Below are 18084 nucleotides of genomic sequence, written 5' to 3'. Positions count from 1 at the left end.
TCTGGAGTCTAAGCCTACACAAATAAACTAATAGCTCTAAACAATTTTAATGCATAAAACTTCAGGTCCATAAAGATCCCTCCCTTTCCTTTTTTTGCTTTCTTTCCAAATTCACACATTTATTACAAAACAAAAGATGAAAACATAAAACCTTTATATGTCTACAGATAGAAACTTTGTTTTCAATTAAATATCTGTAACTGTCTTATGCAAGTTATTCCAAATAAGCAATTAGTTTTAAGACTCTGAGGTGTCTAAGTATTTTTTTTTTACTCACTAACTGATGATATATTTTCATGAATCTTAGCCCTCCAATGTTTTTGCTCCTTTGAAGGTCAGGTTCCTAATTCTTACCAGGAAGGAAAGATTCCTATGGATTGGCACTCAGCCCTTTCCATTCTCTTTCCTGTGAGCAGAGGCTAGGAGATGAGCATGCTGCAGAGTCCTTTAGGTCCTGGAGGGAATGTAGCAAGCCTGCTTATAATCAGGTGCGCTTCCCTGCTTTGAAAAGCAGACCAGGGTGAAAGCCACGCTTCTGCTGTTTTCCCTCCTTCTGCGAGTAATCACAGCCCTGCACGTGCTTAATTTTTCTGAGGGAGGAGAGAGGCTTAACTTAAAATCAAGTTCAAGTCTCTGAGTATTACATGGAATTGGACATCAACTTATTTTTGTATTCCTTTCAAGTTAAACTTATAAGTCTAAATAAACTACTTGATTTTACATTTTACGTTGAAATCACCAGTAATTTTTGATATTCTAATATGTTAAATTATGACTATTTTATGTACTTAGAGCAGTATAACCAAATCATTCTTAAACATATCGCACATTTTAATAGTATTAAAATATTAATGAAATACTAACACATTATTTTATACTTAACTCTAAGTTTCCAAGAATTAAAAGACACTTACCCACATAAGAAAGTAAGGCATCCCAAACAGACTGAGATTCACAGTGACCTGAGAATGCATACCTACCAGAGTGATATTCTCTTTTTTTCCCCCAGAGTGATATTCTTGAAAATCGTGATTTTAATGATTACTTCATATGATATCATATGATTGCACCAGAATTTCACCTGCCCACCCCCGTTGGTTTCCTTCACCTTTTCGCTGAAGTCGGACTGTGATTAACACCGTGGACACGCTGCTCTGTGTTTCTGAATGTTTCCTTAACATAGGCACCTAGAAAGGTATGGCCGTTTTTCAGAACTCTTGATAAATATTTGCTGATTGCCTTTCCAAAAGCCTGTCTCCAGTTTGCGACCCATGAATATTGTATTATAACTATCCTCTCACCATACCCTCACGAGCATTGAGTATAATCTTTTTTTTTAAATTAGTTTATCTATCTATCTATTTATCTATCTATTTATTTATTTATTTATGGCTGCCTTGGGTCTTTGTTGCTGGGCGAAGGCTTTCTCTAGTTGCGAGGAGTCGGGGCTGCTCTTTCTTGCGGTGCGCTGGCTTCTCATTGCAGTGGCTTCGCTTGTTGTGGAGCACGGGCTCTAGGCACGCAGGCTTTGTAGTTGTGGCTCGCGGGCTCTAGAGCGCAGGCTCAGAAGCGTGGCCCAGGGACTTAGTTGCTCCATGGCATGTGGGATCCTCCCGGACCAGGGCTCAAACCCGTGTCGCCTGCACTGGCAGGCGGATTCCTAAACACTGCGCCACCAGGGAAGTCTGAGTATAATCTTTATTACTGTCATCTTTTTCATCACCATCATCACCATCATCATCACCTCTCATCATCTCTGCCAGCTTGCACGTGTACAAAGGAAGTCTCACTATTTGGGGTTCACTTATTTCGTTGCAAGTGTGGTTGAACGTGCTTTGCATGTTCATTGTGCATTGAGCTTTGGAGCATCCCTCACCCCTTTGGCCGGAGGATGGGATGCTGGCGGCTGGGCCCGACCACCAGAAAGCCAGGCCTGGGTGGAGCCGTCGCCATCCCGGGCCCTAGAGCCAGGGGGCGCTGCGATCCCAAGTTTCCCATCCACCTACCCCCACCCCGCCCCCGCCCCCCAACAACCGCCCCCCCGCCCCGTCCGGGCTGGGCCGGGCTGGGCAAGGGCGGGCGGCGGGGGCGGAGGCGCAGGCTGGGCGCAAAGGTTGGTGTCTTCGTGCACAGACCTCAGCCGGAGGGCCCGCGGCACCATGACGGTGGGAGCCAGGCTCCGAAGCAAGGCGGCGAGCAGTCTCCCGCGCTGCAGGCCCCTCGCCCGGGGGCGAGGGCGGACGGAGAGCGACGAGGAGGCGGCTGCTATCCTGGAGCACCTGGAGAGCGGGGCCGAGGCGGCGGAGAGCGAGGCGAGCGCGCAGCGCCCAGGGACCCGGGGCGCGCGGAGAGTGCACCTTGCGGTCCTCCCCGAGCGCTACGAGCCGCTGGAGGAGCCGGCGCCGGGCGAGAAGCCCAAGAAGAGGTACCGGCAGAAGCTGAAGAAGTACGGCAAGGTAGGCATCCCACCGCCCCCACTGTCCCTTGGAGGTCGGGGAGCGCGGGGCGCCCGCCCTAGAGCTGGAGTCGGCTCCCCACCGTCTGACGGTCTCAGCCTCTCTGCGCTGCCCTGCACCCCCTCGGCCTCCCACGCGCACCCCCTTCCCGGCATTCACTCCTGGAGCCCCGAGACTGCTCACTCTGTGAACTGGGCAGTAGGGGGAAAGTGAGCTGCGGGGAGTGATAGAAATTACATCAGAGGTTTCCCTGCGCACCGCTCCACGGCTATCCCGATGCTGGCGGGTGGGTAACCTTCCCGAGGGGTCGCTTACCCAGGTGGTTCTTGTCCTAGGTGTGTCTTCCCACTCCCTTGTGTAGTTGGTAGGACGGGAATCAGTGTCCCTATTTTAAAAGTGGGAATACTGAGGGCTTAGCGTGGTTAGGTGACTTGTAGAAGGTGACCCAGTTGGAAAGCAGGGAGGTACCGCCCAGTTTGTCTGTTTTCCCGCAAAGTCTTCTCGAGGATATCCTACTAGCTGAGAATTGTTTGGGTTATTTCTCCCAATATTCTCAAGGTGATTTCCAGGGCCTGGGAGCAACAATCCGTAAGTATTCACTTGTTGAATCTACTTTTCTCCCAGACAGCTATCTGTGTACTCTGCAAACCTACTGTCATTTGCATGGGGGTGGGTGGGAGAGAGAGAGAGAGAGAGAGAATATGAATATGGGACAAAACGGCAGTTTCCTCCTCAGAGACCAAAGCCCCAAAGCAGTTCCCAGGTGCTCTGGCCTGGAAACGCTTGAAGCTACTGCTGCCTCTGGTCCCTGGGACTGGACAAGGCCACCCAGAAGATAATCACAAAACTCATTCTATCCTGGCCAAAGGGCAGGGGCCCCATCTGATATATCATCCAGTCCTCCGGTGACCTCTTATCATACCTGAAACCAATGTCGCCACACCTAGAAACTTAGCTTTATCATCTTCTTTAAAGGTATGTCAGCAGCTTTGGGAACAGCAAACAAGCAGGCAGTGGTATAGTATATTAATAAAAACTATAAAGTTGGGACTTTCAGGCTTAGATTCATGCTAGCATGAATTATCCTTCTTCCTGGTCCCAGCTGATCACACACAAAAAAGCCATCGGGCTTCCCTGGTGGCGCAGTGGTTGAGAGTCCGCCTGCTGATGCAGGGGACACGGGTTCGTGCCCCGGTCCGGAAAGATCCCACATGCCGCGGAGCAGCTAGGCCCGTGAGCCATGGCCACTGAGCCTGCGCGTCCAGAGCCTGTGCTCCGCAACGGGAGAGGCCACAACAGTGAGAGGCCCGCGTACTGCAAAAAAAAAAAAGCTATCATTTGCCTCTCAGTTGGTGAACTGATAATGTGGAAATCTCAGCCCAGAGCCTGGCTGAGCTGAAGATGCTTTGAAGGTTCTCACTATGTGCCAGGCATTGTGCTGAGCACTAGAGATACAAAAATGGATAAGATGCAGTCCTGCCCTAGAGGAGGCCACAGCCTCCCAGGGAGACGCTGCCATAGGGACACCACCATGGAGCTGCATGGGAAGAGCCTGGGCGGTTAGTCTTCAGGGATGAGGCTGTAAAGTCAGGGAAGTTTTCAAATCAGTGGTGACATGGAAACTGGGCACAGGAGGATGAGTCAAGGTTTCACAGGTTAATGATGAGGTACTAGTTCACACCCCCTAGCACAGCTATTATTAGGGATAAAGAAAACAGAAAATAGCAAGTGTGGGTGAGGATGTGGAAAATCGGAACTCTTGTGCATTGCTGGTGGAAGTGTAAAATGGGATAGCTGCTGTGGAAAACGATTTGGCAGTTCCTCAAAAAATTAAACACAGAACTACCATATGATCCAGCAATTCCACTCCTAGGTACATACCCAAAAGAATTGAAAACAGATACTCAAACAAATATATATGTACATGTTCACAACAGCCTTATTCACAATAGCCAAAGAGTGGCAACCACCCAAATGTCCATCAGTTGATAAATGGATAAACAACATGTGGTTCATACACACAATGGAATACTATTCAGCCGTAAAAAGGGAGGAGGTACACGGCGGACACACAAGGTCATGTATCGTATGTATGATTCCATTTATATAAAATATCCAGAATAGGTAAATCCAGAGAGACAGAAGGCAGATGGGGGGTTGCCAGGGTCTGAAGGGAAGGAGAAATGCAGAGTGACTGCTTAATGTGTGGGGGTTTGCCTTTGGGGATGATGAAAATAGTTTGGAAGTAGATAGAAGTGGTGCTTGCATAACACTGTGAAGGTGCTCAATACCATTGAGTTATTCACTTGGCAATGGTTCATTTTTACATTATGTGAATTTCACCTCACCTAAAAAAAAAAAGAATTTCCCCAGGTAAAGAAGGGGTGGCCTCCAAGGCGGAGGGCAGAGTGCTAGCAGAGATGAGGCAGGTGAGAGCTCTGGAGTGAGTGTTCCATGCTAGTTCAATAGACCCGGAGGCCAGGCGGGGACGCTGTCATGTTGGAGTTGGATGTGCCCTTTCTGCCCTACAACTTCCATTTTGTTTTTTGTTTTTTTTTTGCGGTACGCGGGCCTCTCACTGTTGTGGCCTCTCCCGTTGCGGAGCACAGGCTCCCGACGCGCAGGCTCAGCGGCCATGGCTCACGGGCCCAGCCGCTCCGCGGCACGTGGGATCTTCCCGGACCGGGGCACGAACCCGTGTCCCCTGCATCGGTAGGCGGACTCCCAACCACTGCGCCACCAGGGAAGCCCCGAACTTCCATTTGCTTGATGGCAACCAAGAAGGTCGACATCTAAGCCCCAACATGGAGGAAGCAGATGGTCCACCCTTCTTTGTTGAAAATCCATGAGAATAGCCACGTCTCCGCTAGAAATGTGGGGAGGTGACTTTTCCCTGCTTTGGTCACCAGGTGAAATTTGATTGCACGTGGGCCATTGGAATAAGGAATGACCTGCAAATATCTCAACCCTTCAAGGAAGGGTGAATAAAGTTCCTTTTTATCTGTTAACCGCTCAAATCCTCCGCCCAAGTCCCTTCCTGCTTCTATTTAAAGAAAGGTGTTCGGCTTTTGTGAACTGTCCTAGGATAGGTTCCCCTTCCCGTGCTGCCCCTTGGCCCCAAACAGGGTCGACCCAATGCTGTGCTGGGTCCAGTCTCTGGCAGGAACCTCTGGGCTCGAAAGGCTGGGTGCCTGGAACTCTTGGCAGTCAGTGGCCCCAGTTGATTTTTAAGTAATGATGTGAGTGTTCAGATGGGCAGGAGTTGCTGGGAGAGTGCTGTTTTCTGGGTGCAGGGAAGGGGAAAGGGTGTGGGTTTGCTGTGCTCTTACAGGCTGCCGGGGGCTCTGTTGCACGTACGATGCACAATAACCCTGAATCTTCTCAACGACCTTAGAAAGCCATGGACTCCCATTATGCAGTGAAGGAAACTGGAGTTTCAGGAAGTTAAGCTCTTTGTTGAAGGCCACACAGCTAGAGAGCAGCAGAGCTGGGAGTCAGGAGTCTCCCCTGGCCCCTGCCTGTTCAAAAGCAGTTAGGGTGGAAGGAGAAGGGGGAGTGAGGGAACCAAACCACAAACTTAGCTTCAAATAGGAGGTCGCCTTTCCCAGGCACCTCTGAGAACCACAAGGAGAAGCGCAGATAAGGAAAGTTATTAAATTTTGTTAATCGGGCAGCTAGGAGGGGCTTGGAGAGGGGAAACACAGGGTGTGGAATAACCTTGAGCTCAAGAGGAAGAAAAATGTCCCACGTCTAAGCAGGGGGTTAGGACAGGGACCCTGGAGCCAGACTGCCAGGCGCCAGCTGTGCTCAGCCTCCTACTGTTTGTGTGACCTTGAGCTCTGCTCTCCTCCCTGCCTCAGTTTCCTCATCTGTCACATGGGCTAATACTAGGGCTGTGGTAAGGAGTAAATGAGTTTAGTCCATGTACAGGTCTTGAAACGCACCTGGCATATGGCGAGGGTCCTGTAATTGTTGTTGGCTGTTATCTAAGGGGATGGAGGAGAGGTCCCATATGACTGTTTCTTCTCTGATCCGTTTTTAATGAGCTCTAACTCAGAAAAAAATCAGCTTCTGTAGCTGACAGCCCACCTCAGCTTTGTGCCTGGGTCCTGACCAAATTTCACAAGGGAAGACTTGATTTTTATACTTGGGGGAAAGGGATCTTTGTTGAGAGCTGGTTCCCTTTTAGAAACTGGGGGTGGGGACAGGGAATCCCCAACATCTTTGGGGTTACCCGGGAACCCCCAGAAAAGCCTCACTCCCTGTATTAGTTTGCCTATAACAGATTACCACAAATATAGTGATTTAAGGCAACACAAATTTATTCTCCTACAGTTCTGGAGGCTAGAAGTCATCTTCCCTGAGCTACAGTCAATAGGCTGGTTCCCTCTGGAGGCTCCAGAGGAAAACCCTTTCTTTGCTCTTTTCAGCTTCCAGAGGTCCCCTCCTCCATCTTAGGAGCCAGTGGCACAGCATCTGCAAATCTCTTTCTCTCTGTCCCTCTGCTTCTGGCACTGCATTGCCTTCTCTCTGACTCTTCCTGCTTCCCTTTTGTAAGGGTGGTTGTCTTTATTTGGATCTTTATAAAGATATAAGAATCCTTATAATGATTGGGGCCCCCTGGATAATCCATGGTAGTCTCCCCAATTCAAGATCCTTCATTAAATCACATCCACAAAATCCCTTTTGCCATATGAGGTAACATATTCACAGATTCTGGGGATTAGGACCTGGGCATCTTGAGGGGAGGGCATTATTCAGCCTACCACACTGTCCCATGATCCCCCAGGCCCCTCCACCCCTCTGAGAGATTATATGGGTTGAAACTCTATTCGGATCAAAAGATTTCAAAATCTGCTCCCTTCAATGACACTGAAATGGTGGATGCTATTTTACATTTCTTTGCATCACATTTCTCAAATCTGTGTTTTGACTGTGTTCTAGCTAATGAGCTATTTTAGTAACGTTTTCTTCTCATTTGCAAAGATGAAGTGACAAGCAGTTTTTTAAAATAGCAGGCTGAGGGAAATGGATGTACAAATACCCAAAATGTCAAGTTTAATGCAGGCCATCCATGATTCTAGGGGCTTGGCTTATAAAGGATGCTCTGGACTGTTAATACTTACTCCAGGAGGACAGTTTTTGTCGTTGTTGTTATTTCTAACAGGTACGTAAAATTCTCCCACGGAATCTTATTACACATTTGTAGAGATGTTTCTCTTAGCAGCATCACTGCCTCCCTGCCTAATGTCTCATTGGGAAGTTGACAAGGCAGTGTCCTGGGAATCAGTGTCTAAAGAGGCCATCAGAGTTACCTTCCTCTCCCAGAACTCCTCCTTTGGCCTGAGAACAACCAAAGGAAACACCCAGGCCCTTTCTGGATGCTGGGCATACAGCATCCTGTTATCCTGAGGTCTCTGAAAGCTGACATAAGCCAGATATCATAGGAAAGTACAGTCTTAAGAAACTTTCCTGAACAGATAACAAAATACCTTAGATTCCAAAATTACCACCACAAATGTAAATTACTGTAGAATAAAAAGAGGCAAAGGTTATTTTCCAATAAAGATAGCTGACCTTTGGGGGCAGTCCTACTGCCTGCATTTGGTGCCAGGCACTGTCCTAAGGGCTTTCCTTGCGTAAACCTTTTCAAGCCTCTTCACCCAATGAGGTGGTTACTAAATGTGCCCATTTTATAGGTGAGGAAACTGAGGCCAAAGAAAATTAAATAAGCGATTGGGCTGGAATTTAAGCCCAGGCTGCAAGCAATCAATTGCAAGGTTATGTACTGACTTCCTTAAAGAAGGGAAGTGTATGTGGGGAGTAAGAACACAGGCCCTAAGGTGAAATTTCTTTGGGATTGAACTTCAGCCCTGCCTCTTACCAGCTGTATAATCATGGATAAATTTAACTCCTTGGTGCATCCTTCTTGTTGAAGCCTGATAGCCAAAGGCCTCTAGGAATGCACTAGTAGCCAGTCCAAGTTAGATCTGTCTGTTTATAGCAGCAAGGAAGAGTGTATGCCAGAGGGATCATGAGGCCTCAAAAAGTAGAGCCCTCAAGTAGAGAACTGAATATTTGAGTCTGAGCCGAAGATATAAATATGGGATTTATCACATACAGGAAATACTTAAAAGTCATTGGAAATGGATGAGACCACCTGTGGAGAGATTATAGCCCAAAATATTTTTTTAAATAAAAAATAAAGAACAGTACTGAACAACTCCAACATTTTAAAGTTTGGTAGAAGGGAAAGAAAGGTGAGGAGGGCCATAAAAAAGAATGAAATAATGCCATTTGCAGCAACATGAATGGACCTAGAGATTATCATACTAAGTGAAGTAAGTCAGAGAAAGACAAATATTACATAATGCCACTTAAATATGGAATCTAAAAAAAGATACAAATGAACTTACTTACAAAACAGAAGGAAACTCACAGGCATAGAAAACAAACTTACCAAAGGGGGAAGGGGTGTGGGGGGAGGGAGGAATTAGGACTTTGGGGTTAACAGACACACACCACTGTGTATAAAATGAACAACAAGGGCCTACTGCAGAGCACAGGGAACTATATTCAATATCCTGTGATAACCTATAATGGAAAAGAATCTGAAAAAGAGTATATACATGTATGTATATATATATATGTATATGATGAATAACTGAATCGTTTTGCTGTACACCTGAACCATTGTAAGTCAACTATATTTCAATTAAAAATTATTTTAAAAAAAGAAAGCTGAGGAGGGGCTTCATGTGAGGTAAGGAAAAACCAAGAGAATATGGAGTCAAAGAGGCCAAATGAGCGTTTCATGAAGTTTGTCCAAAGCTGTTGAGAGTCAGGAGGAAGACAGAAAAATGCTCATTGCCTCAGGCAGCATGGCGGTGGCAGATGGCCATGACCAAGCAGTCTTGGATGGGTCAGGGTAGAGGAAGAGGGAATAAGAAGGGAGGAAGTGGAAGCTGTACGTGCAGATGGTGCTTTCCACTGGTTTGCCGTGAAGGAGAGCAGAGACCCAGGCAGGACCTAGAGAAGGGTATGGAGTCAAGGGGACAGCTGAGCATATCTGTAAGCTGATAGGAATGATCCAATGGGGAGGAAGAGGATGGTGATGTTGGAGAAGGGAAAGCTGAGGGCAAGGTGAGAGAGGGTACCAACAGCAAGTGTCAAGGGAATGGCCTTGGGGGAAGAGGGCCATTTTCTCTACTGGGACACCGGCAAGGTGGGAGGAGAAGCTGGGTCAGGTGTAGACAGTGGTAGAGGATGCACGGGTTCCCTAATGACTTCTGAGTCAGGGAGAGATGAAGTGGGATCCTCTAATGAGGGTATGGACACTGTGTGTGTTTCTCTGTGTGCATTGGGGGCAGAGAGGCTTTTGGAGAAAGGAAAAGGTAAGAAATAATATCTGGGAGAGAGAGACAGTCAGCCTACTGGACTGACAGACTAGGCTGGCCAGGCAGTGTTGGAAGTCAAAGGCAGGTTTGTGATTGTGATCAGGGATTTTAAGTGGTTATTGGGGTTGGAAAAATCAAGGGTGTAGAGACAAGATGTGTGATGATGTCCAGGTCACCTACATGGATGTTGTCGTCACGGAGAAGGATGACAGAAGTTGGGGGTGGAGACAGAAAGGGGGAGGGGCAACAGCACAGTCAGTGTTGGTCGGTGGTGGTGGTCTTCACGTTTCTGTTGCGATTCCACTGGAATCCCTTGGATGCCCTCAGTCTAGCACCAGGCCTTGAAGAGAAGGAGGAGGGAGAGTGGATACTGACCTCAGTATCAAGAAAGAAAGGCCCAGTCGTTACCCTCAGGGAGTGTAGAATTGTAACGGGAACCCAAGACTTCCGTGGATGCAGCAATGACAGAGCAGTAGGAGATTTTTTTTTTTTTTTTGAGGTACGCGGGCCTCTCACTGTTGCGGCCTCTCCCATTGCGGAGCACAGGCTCCGGATGCGCAGGCTCAGCGGCCATGGCTCACGGGCCCAGCCACTCCACGGCATGTGGGATCTTCCCAGACCGGGGCATGAACCCGTGTCCCCTGCATCGACAGGCGGACTCTCAACCACTGCGCCACCAGGGAAGCCCAGGGAAGCACTCTTCACACAAATGTGGGTCGGAAAGGGGTGTGCCCTGGAGGCAGAGCGGGGACTGGGCGGGATTTCAGATCAGGTGAATGATGGAAAACTCTCGACCCAGCCTTCAGCAGAGCCAGTAACTTAGCTGGAACAGAAGAGAATGGGCTTTGGTTTAAAAAATACAACAAAACGGGTTTGGTTTTAAAAGTAGCAGCTTCACTGCTGTTTCCAAGAAGATCTCTGAATGTTCTGGAAACATGCGGGGTTGGAAAGCCCTTTTCAAGGTGCTGATGTCTGTGCTGAGCCCCCGAGTGTTCGTATGATGGGGTTGCGTGTGGGACCCCAGAGAGCTGAGAAGATGCTAGCTGGCTCATTTGCCCTGGGAAAATGAGGTGAAACGATTCTTTATGTATGGCACCATGGTGCATGGAAAATTACAAAGGTGCCTTGCCTAACCCTTTGCTTTTTTCTTCTGTTCCTAAAAATAGAACGTTGGGAAGGTTATCACCAAAGGATGCCGCTACATCGTGGTCGGCCTGCAGGGATTCGCTGCTGCCTACTCCGCCCCGTTCGGAGTGGCCACCAGTGTGGTGTCGTTTGTCCGCTAGTGGGAGCTGCCTGGGCAGATGCCACGGGAGTGACTGGAAGCCTCTGTTCCGGGAAGAGTGCGAATCCAGGAGCATCTCAGACTTGAACTCACAAAATACTCTGAAGAAAGAAAATGTCTTGGTTGAATTGGATGAGTGTTTTGGATGAGTCATCCCCGTCCAGCTGCTGAGCTTTCCACATGTCTGGGACACAGGTGGCCCTGGTGGACAATCCCACAGAGAATCAGGCTGAGGTCAGGCTTGGGATTAGGATTAGTTCGCTAAAACCGGAGCTGCCCGTGAAGGGGGCAGGGGCTGGTGTGGAGACAAACACTTGACGGAAGTCCGCGCTCTGGGTGGGTAGCAGAGTGGTGATCAGGGACACGGATGGGGGATTTGGATCTGGAGTGAGCTGATTTGCTCAATTCTGGGAAACTCACAGGCTGACAGGACTCCAGCCCTTAGCTGCTTCGGTTCTGAGGACACCCAAGGAACTGTTTGTTCCTGAAGTCATCCCCCCATCTCCTTCCTGTACCCCTTTGCCACCAGGAGTTTTAATTACAGGCTTGAGAAGAAGGAAGGAAGAAAAACCTCTTTGAAGGCTACGATGCTTTGAAAACTGTGTTGACGATGTGTCATGACTGTTTCAAGTAGATGAAGACTTGTCACTTTCACCTTCTCTGACATGAATGTGGAGGTGGTGATGAGGGTGGGAGCATCTGCAAGTTCAAGTGCAGGTTGTTTGAGGGAGAGAGCGCTCCTGAGGGCTGCCGGGCCCAGTCCAGCCCAGTCCAGCCCATCCATATGGAGCTGGCCAGACTCTCCTGCAGGCAGACAGCTGGCTGAGGTCGTGGGTCTCCTGACTCAGCTGCCTGGGGTACCATCAGCCCACTCTTCCTCAACATCAAGCCAACGAAGGGTGCTCTCTCTGGGGAGAGAGGGAGGTGCTATACCTGGAAATGAAAGTGTATGATTTAGAGAAGGACCCAGAAAGTAGGAGCCAGGTACGAAGGAAGCAGAAGAAGGATGCTGGACGAGAGAAGCGGAAGCACAGGTGCCAGGTCTGCGTTATCAGCACTGGAAAATCTTAGGCTCTGGGCGGGGTCCAGGGGAGGCTGGGTGACCAGAGACGCCATGCTGGTGCCTCTAGACCCTCTGAGGCCTGTGAGCTCACATTGGCTGCCTTTGAAGCAGCCTTTCCTCTTCTGTGCTACCCAGTTTGATGTCATCTCAGCTGGATTCAAAGTTAGGGTGGGCGAGGATCCTGGGCCTGGAGGGTGACCCGTGGACTGCCACTGGACCATCGGACAGGGGGGTGCCCGCCGCCAGCCTCCACGATAGGCCCCTGTTCTGACCTGGTTTCCAGAAGGTTCTGAAGTCCAGAATAGTTATTATGGACCAGGCTGCAGGACTGGTGGCAACAGCTGCTTGTTGCCCTGTGAAGTTCCCCAGGGCAGGGAAATGGCTCGGTGCTCATGCTTCACCCGTCAGACCCAACCAGGTGACATCGGGAAGTGGAGAAGGTTGGAAGACAGACAGATGGACAGGAAGAGGAATGAGTGGAGGAGAGCGTTGTAGCCGTGAAGCTAGATTGTGCTTCACGTTCTGGAGGCTCGTGTTGAAGATGAACTTGGACCCAATTCCTGCATCATTAATATCGGTGAGGAAAAGAGAAAACAAACAGTCTTGTTTGAGCTCAAATGATGAGAGCTGATGATGGCACATTTTCACACATGTACGATAATTATAGCATGCCTGGCCACACTGGGAGTCAGGGAAAAGAGGCGACATCCGTGGAAGAAAAAGCATCGTCAGGTGGGAAAGAGGCCTGTGAGACCTGCTGGTCACAGGAAAGGCAGACGGGAAGAAGGAGCCTGTGTGGGTTTGAGGACGCCTGCCCGGTGGCCCAGTGCTGCTGGCCTGCCCCCAGAGAAGCCCGTTCAGTCTCCCAGGGGACGTAGAAGTGTGACCTGGCAGGGACGAGAGCGGCTGAAGCCTGTCCAAGGGAGAATCGCCCCCCCTCAACCCCAAATTAGAGACATTATAAGGCCAAGCACATTTGGTCCTCACGTTTTAGAATTCTGGTTAAGAATTAATCCAGAGATTTCAAAAGCCAAAACATCACAGGGATGGTCCTGGGAGCCAGATTCGTGTGCACAGAAGATGAACTGCTCTAAACTGTCACTCAGCTGAGTTGTCATTTCCCCCGAGACAAGGCACCCATGCTGCAGATTACCTTTTTGCCTTTTCTTTCTCTTTAGTTTTAAAAAATATATATCAGCATTCACACCCTACTAAAAATTGAGTTTTGGAACCTTCCCTTTACACGACTGACCAAGAGGCTTCTTTTGTATGCTTTTCTTCCGTATCCTGTAAATAAAAGCCCCAATTTGTCTAATGTGAAGAGTTTTTCACCCCTTCATGCAGTGGGGGGGCACCTCCCTGGGGCCTGCAGCAGGAGCCCAATGCTGCCCCAAGACCAAGGGGAGTGACAGGGGCCCTGACTCACTGGGGACTCTGCTTGGGTGTTAAAGGGGGACTGTTCTCCAGAGAACAGGTGTCAGTGTGCAGGAGCCCCAGCTCATGCATTTGTTAATAATGAAGATTTCCAGAACCTCTGATTTGGATCTAGAGAGTCTAGTGTGTGGCCAGGAAGCTGCATTTTCCACAAGCAGCCTAGAAGACTCTGAAGCAGCTGTTGCTCTGCCTGAGCTGGGAAATGCTGGACCCAGGGGCTGCTGCAGGTTACACTGGCCAGTGGGCTCCAAGGTGGGACCTCAGGTCAGGCAGGTGCCAGCCCCAGCCGGGCACACATAGGATGCCCACTCAGCCTTACAGAAGCTTCTGGAATTGCTGTCAGATTATCCACCCAGGCAGGGTTGGGGCCACGTGTGTCAACCAACCTTTAGGCTTAGGACAAAGCAGAAGCTATGTCCCTGATGTCTTCAGCTGCCCTGGAATCACCCCTACTGTCCCCCTGCTCAGCACCTGTGCTTTGTCAGAGAAGCTCCAACTGCTGTCTGTCACTGAGAAGTACCCCGAAGCAGGACTTGAACTCAGACCTCCCCCTCACATCCACCAATAGTCCTCCTGGGCATGGCAGTGCCCTCAGCAGAAAGTGCTTGTGGGGCTGAGAAGCCATCAATGCAATTTTAGATTCAGATGGCTGCTGTGACAGGTTTTGCACCTGTGATGTTCCCCTGTCCCTCTGTGGGAGCAGAGACAAACTGAACTTAACTTTGTGATGCCATCACGCCCAAAATGTTGTGACAACTTTATAGATTTTCCTGTAAACTTATTTTATAATACAAACCATACCCAAAGTTAAAGAAGAACAAAAAATAAAAAAAGCGAATGCCCTCAGCATCCTTGTACAGGCTGCATTTGAGAAGTTCCGTGATTTTGCCAAATGCCCAGATGGTTCCTGAGTTTAAAAAAATCTCAAATTCCCTTGACCATTCATGGAGAAATGGGGAAAAATTAATAATACATGGAATCGTGTTTTTTTTTAGAGGTAAAGTTGTTTTTGAGGCAAACCACTCTATCGTAGCCAAAGGGAAAGAAGCTCTCTTCAGATTTTTTAGAAGTCTCACTGCTAGATCCCGGTGGGGGTACACAAACCACACAGGAGCGGAGGCAGAGAAGGGAGAGGAACGGAGGAGAAAAACAGAGGCTTGCCTGATGCCCCAGGGGTGCCTGGTGCCTTGCACCCTGCAGCTCCGTCTAGAGACAGAAATTAGGATCAGAACTCAGCACATTCAAGCACTGGCTTTGCTTTTTTTAAAGGTGTTTTCTCAGGTGATTCCTCTTGCACAATCTGTTGACAAGGCTCTAAACAAACATATCTGGTTCAAAGCAGACGAAAGAATCAGAGCAAAAGTAATGACAGACACAGAGCTGAGAGGTCACACTTCCCCTTGCTTGCCCTGTAATTCCAGAGTAAACCACTTCCACACAGACTAGCTTTCTTCATTGAAAATGAAGGGAGATCACTTGTTCTTGTTTTGCTTCCTATGGAAGATGTTTATAATTGCTGCAGAAGTAGAAAGTGGTGATATAACCTTTCTTTTCCTTTTTTTTTTTTTTTTGAGGGGGGGACTTACCCATTGGAAAAACCCTTGTTTATCTTCTTTAATCATTGAAAGAATCCTGAGTTAGGTATTATAATGCCTGCAGGCACAGAGCTAGGAAGCAGAGACACTTTATGTTGTAGACGATGATTTGTGTATTTGGAGATCTTTGGAGTTGCGGAGAAAATGGCATCTAAGTGATTTATGCACTCTTCTTCATCACCTCATGTTTCCGTACAAAATCAGACTTGCATTTGTCTTTCAGTGTTTTCACTTCAATAAGTCAGTGAGCCACTCCTGTGATAGGCCCCCATTCCACCTGCTCCCCCCCGGTCATGGTTCTGCTGCACGTAGGATCAGAAGGAAGCCAAGATGCAGCAAACATCTACTAGATTCAAGGCTGTCAAGAAAAAAAGGTTGCCTGTCGTTCCAGTTCTACAAGGGTCAAGCCATCAGCCCTTGCAGACACCCAACCACAGTGCCCCTGAGGGGAACTCAGGATGCAGAGACAAGAAGCATTCTGTGCTTTGGATATACTGGCTAGTTCAGATGCATACCTAAGGAAAAATGTCAGTGACCCAAGTTTCTTGCATCTTCTCAGAGATAGAAAAACACTAAAATCATTAACTTGCGATGCCTGTTCTTTGTGATCAGCAGTCCTCCTTTTATGCTTGACTACATGTTTTCCCCAGCCAAAAAAAAAAAGTGCATATATTTTTTGTCTGTTCTTTAACTTGGAATTTTAATTATGTACATAAATAGCAACATGAGAATGAGGCCTTCTAAGGCTTATTTGTTATCTCTAGATGAAAGAATTTCAGATGAGTGCACTTGGAGTAGTGATACGTGTAGCGTCACTCACGATAACGGAAGCCTAGCATAGTTTTTTCTGGCTCCTATCTTACCTCTTGTTCAGCTGCAGGCCGACAAGCCTTGCCCAGCCTTGAGACCGAAGACAGAGCCTGAAGTCAGTGACAGAGACCTCAATGGTTTCGTGGCTGGGGGAATGTCTGGAGCAAGGTCCTGGGGTGACACCCCACTGTGTGCAGCAGAGAGTGGGCAGGACAAGGCGGCAGCCTTCACTCCCAGGGGCAGGGGGAGTTTACCAGTTACAGGGGGAATTATTCCATGGGGAATTGGCCCCATGGTTACCAGGGAAACCAGCAGAGCAGCATGCCCTTTACTTCCCCTTTGATAAGCTGTTTGGGGCAAGTTTGTAGGAAGGTCAGTCCTGTGAGTAGGCTGTAGGGGAAGCAGGCACTGGTTCAGCGGTTGGGGGGATGTACAGAGAGCAAGAGAACAGCCATCCTGGGTGGCCTGACCATATACCTCTTCAGAGCAGTTCCTCAGAGCTAGCTGAGAGGCTGTTTCCCAGGCTATAGTCCTCAGTAAGATCCCCGAATAAATCATACCTCACAACTTTTGCTTTTTGTAGGCATTGTGCTGGGTGGCTTGAGGACATCAATTTAATTCTCAGTTTCATCTACTTCTCGTTAACAAAGTCAACAAGATAGATATTATTATCTGGGTTTTATAGATGAGGAAACGGAAGCTGAGGGAAGGTAGGGAATTCCGCTCCAATGCGATGGCCACGAGGCCTGAAACCAGGGCCCACGGCTTCACTTTTTCTGCCCATTTCAGCTCTCATTCCCTTTCCTCTCAGGCTCCTGTTACCACCAGCGACCATAAGGAAGAGCAATGCTTTAAATGGAATTACATCCAGTGAGCCTTCCTGGTTCCAATATTATCATCCAAGTAGTTAGAAACCCTCCAAAAAAAGACTCGAGGTGCTTACCTGCCCATCATACTCTGGATTTTTGAGATGCTGAGATTGCTTAGCTGCTGCTTTGCCATGGTCAAGGCACAGAGCAAGGGGACGTGGGGCTGGGCTGGGGAAGGGATCTGTGACCCCAAGTCAGTTTGGTTGAATTTACTTTATTTTGCCAAACTTGCTTAGCGTGATTTCTGCAGCCTCACCTACTATTCCCACTGACTGGTAACTGTGCTTCCATGCAGCCGGCACTCTCTTGTTCATCCCAGGGTCCCGGGCCCATGTGCCAAAGCCCCAAAGCTAGCGGGAAGCCCCCCTGCAGGATAGGAACAGCACTGGCATCCACAACCTGGCTTCAAATCCTCCAGCCCTGTGACCCCGGGCAAGATCCCCAACTCCTCTGAATTTCAGGATTGGTTTAGTTTCCTTTGAAAAGTAGAGTAAGTAGTATCTACTTCAGAGGCTTCTTTGGAAGATGACGTATGGGGTGTATTCAGAACCGAGCGTGCACGATATTAAATGTCCGCCTTCTGCAGTGGCCCCAGCTCAGCTCTGCATGTGCCCTGACCTGTGGGAGGGAAGGAAAATAAGTCCTGAGAGATGGGGGTAGAGTGCGAGGGAGGGAACCCAGCAGAACTGAGGTTGGGGGCAGGGAGACAGCCTGCTCCCCCATCCACTTTTAGTGTCTTTCTCTCTTGCCCCTAAACATATCCTTCATCTGCTGTGAGTGGCTTCCAGGGTCCTCCTGATCACCTAAGAGCCCCACCTTTCCCTTTGCTGGAAAACAAACCCAATTGGCGCTGGGCTGGAGTTGGGTGGTGTGCAAGAACAGCAGGAGGGACAGGATAGAGGGCTGCAGAGGACAGACGAGAGCAGGAAAGGGTTTATTTATAGCTTCTAGTCTCTTCCAGCCACTGGAAGGACTCTGAACTTTCACCCTGAACTTGGTCTGCTTTGCCAGGGGCCTTGTTTCCAGGGACCCAGACTGGCCTCATCTGTAACATGGAGGTGCAGAAGTCCTTTCAGTCCCCGGGGCACAGAGTGTTCAGAGGACAAACAGGCAGCCTGAGCGTCAGTGGGAAAGCAGGAGAATGCTCAGGAGGGGTGGCGGGCAGGGATCTCCGC

The 18084-nt window shown here is 48.8% G+C and overlaps 1 protein-coding gene across 1 annotated transcript; it reads left to right on the top strand.

Moving 5' to 3' along the window:
- Positions 1–2159: 2159 nt before the first annotated feature.
- Positions 2160–11139, top strand: LOC307047946 (required for drug-induced death protein 1; the record flags this gene model as incomplete). The annotated part of the gene is made up of 2 exons (XM_079696704.1): positions 2160–2456; positions 11020–11139. The coding sequence occupies 2 exons, from the start codon at positions 2160–2162 to the stop codon at positions 11137–11139; spliced, it is 417 nt and encodes a 138-aa protein (XP_079552830.1).
- Between the last annotated feature and the right edge of the window lie 6945 nt (positions 11140–18084).

This window comes from Hyperoodon ampullatus (assembly GCF_949752795.1).
Source record: "Hyperoodon ampullatus genome assembly, chromosome: 2".
Classification (NCBI taxonomy): Eukaryota; Metazoa; Chordata; class Mammalia; order Artiodactyla; family Ziphiidae; genus Hyperoodon; species Hyperoodon ampullatus.
The sequence above is the reverse complement of the archived record's forward strand: the minus strand, read 5'-3'. Positions and strand labels throughout refer to the sequence as shown.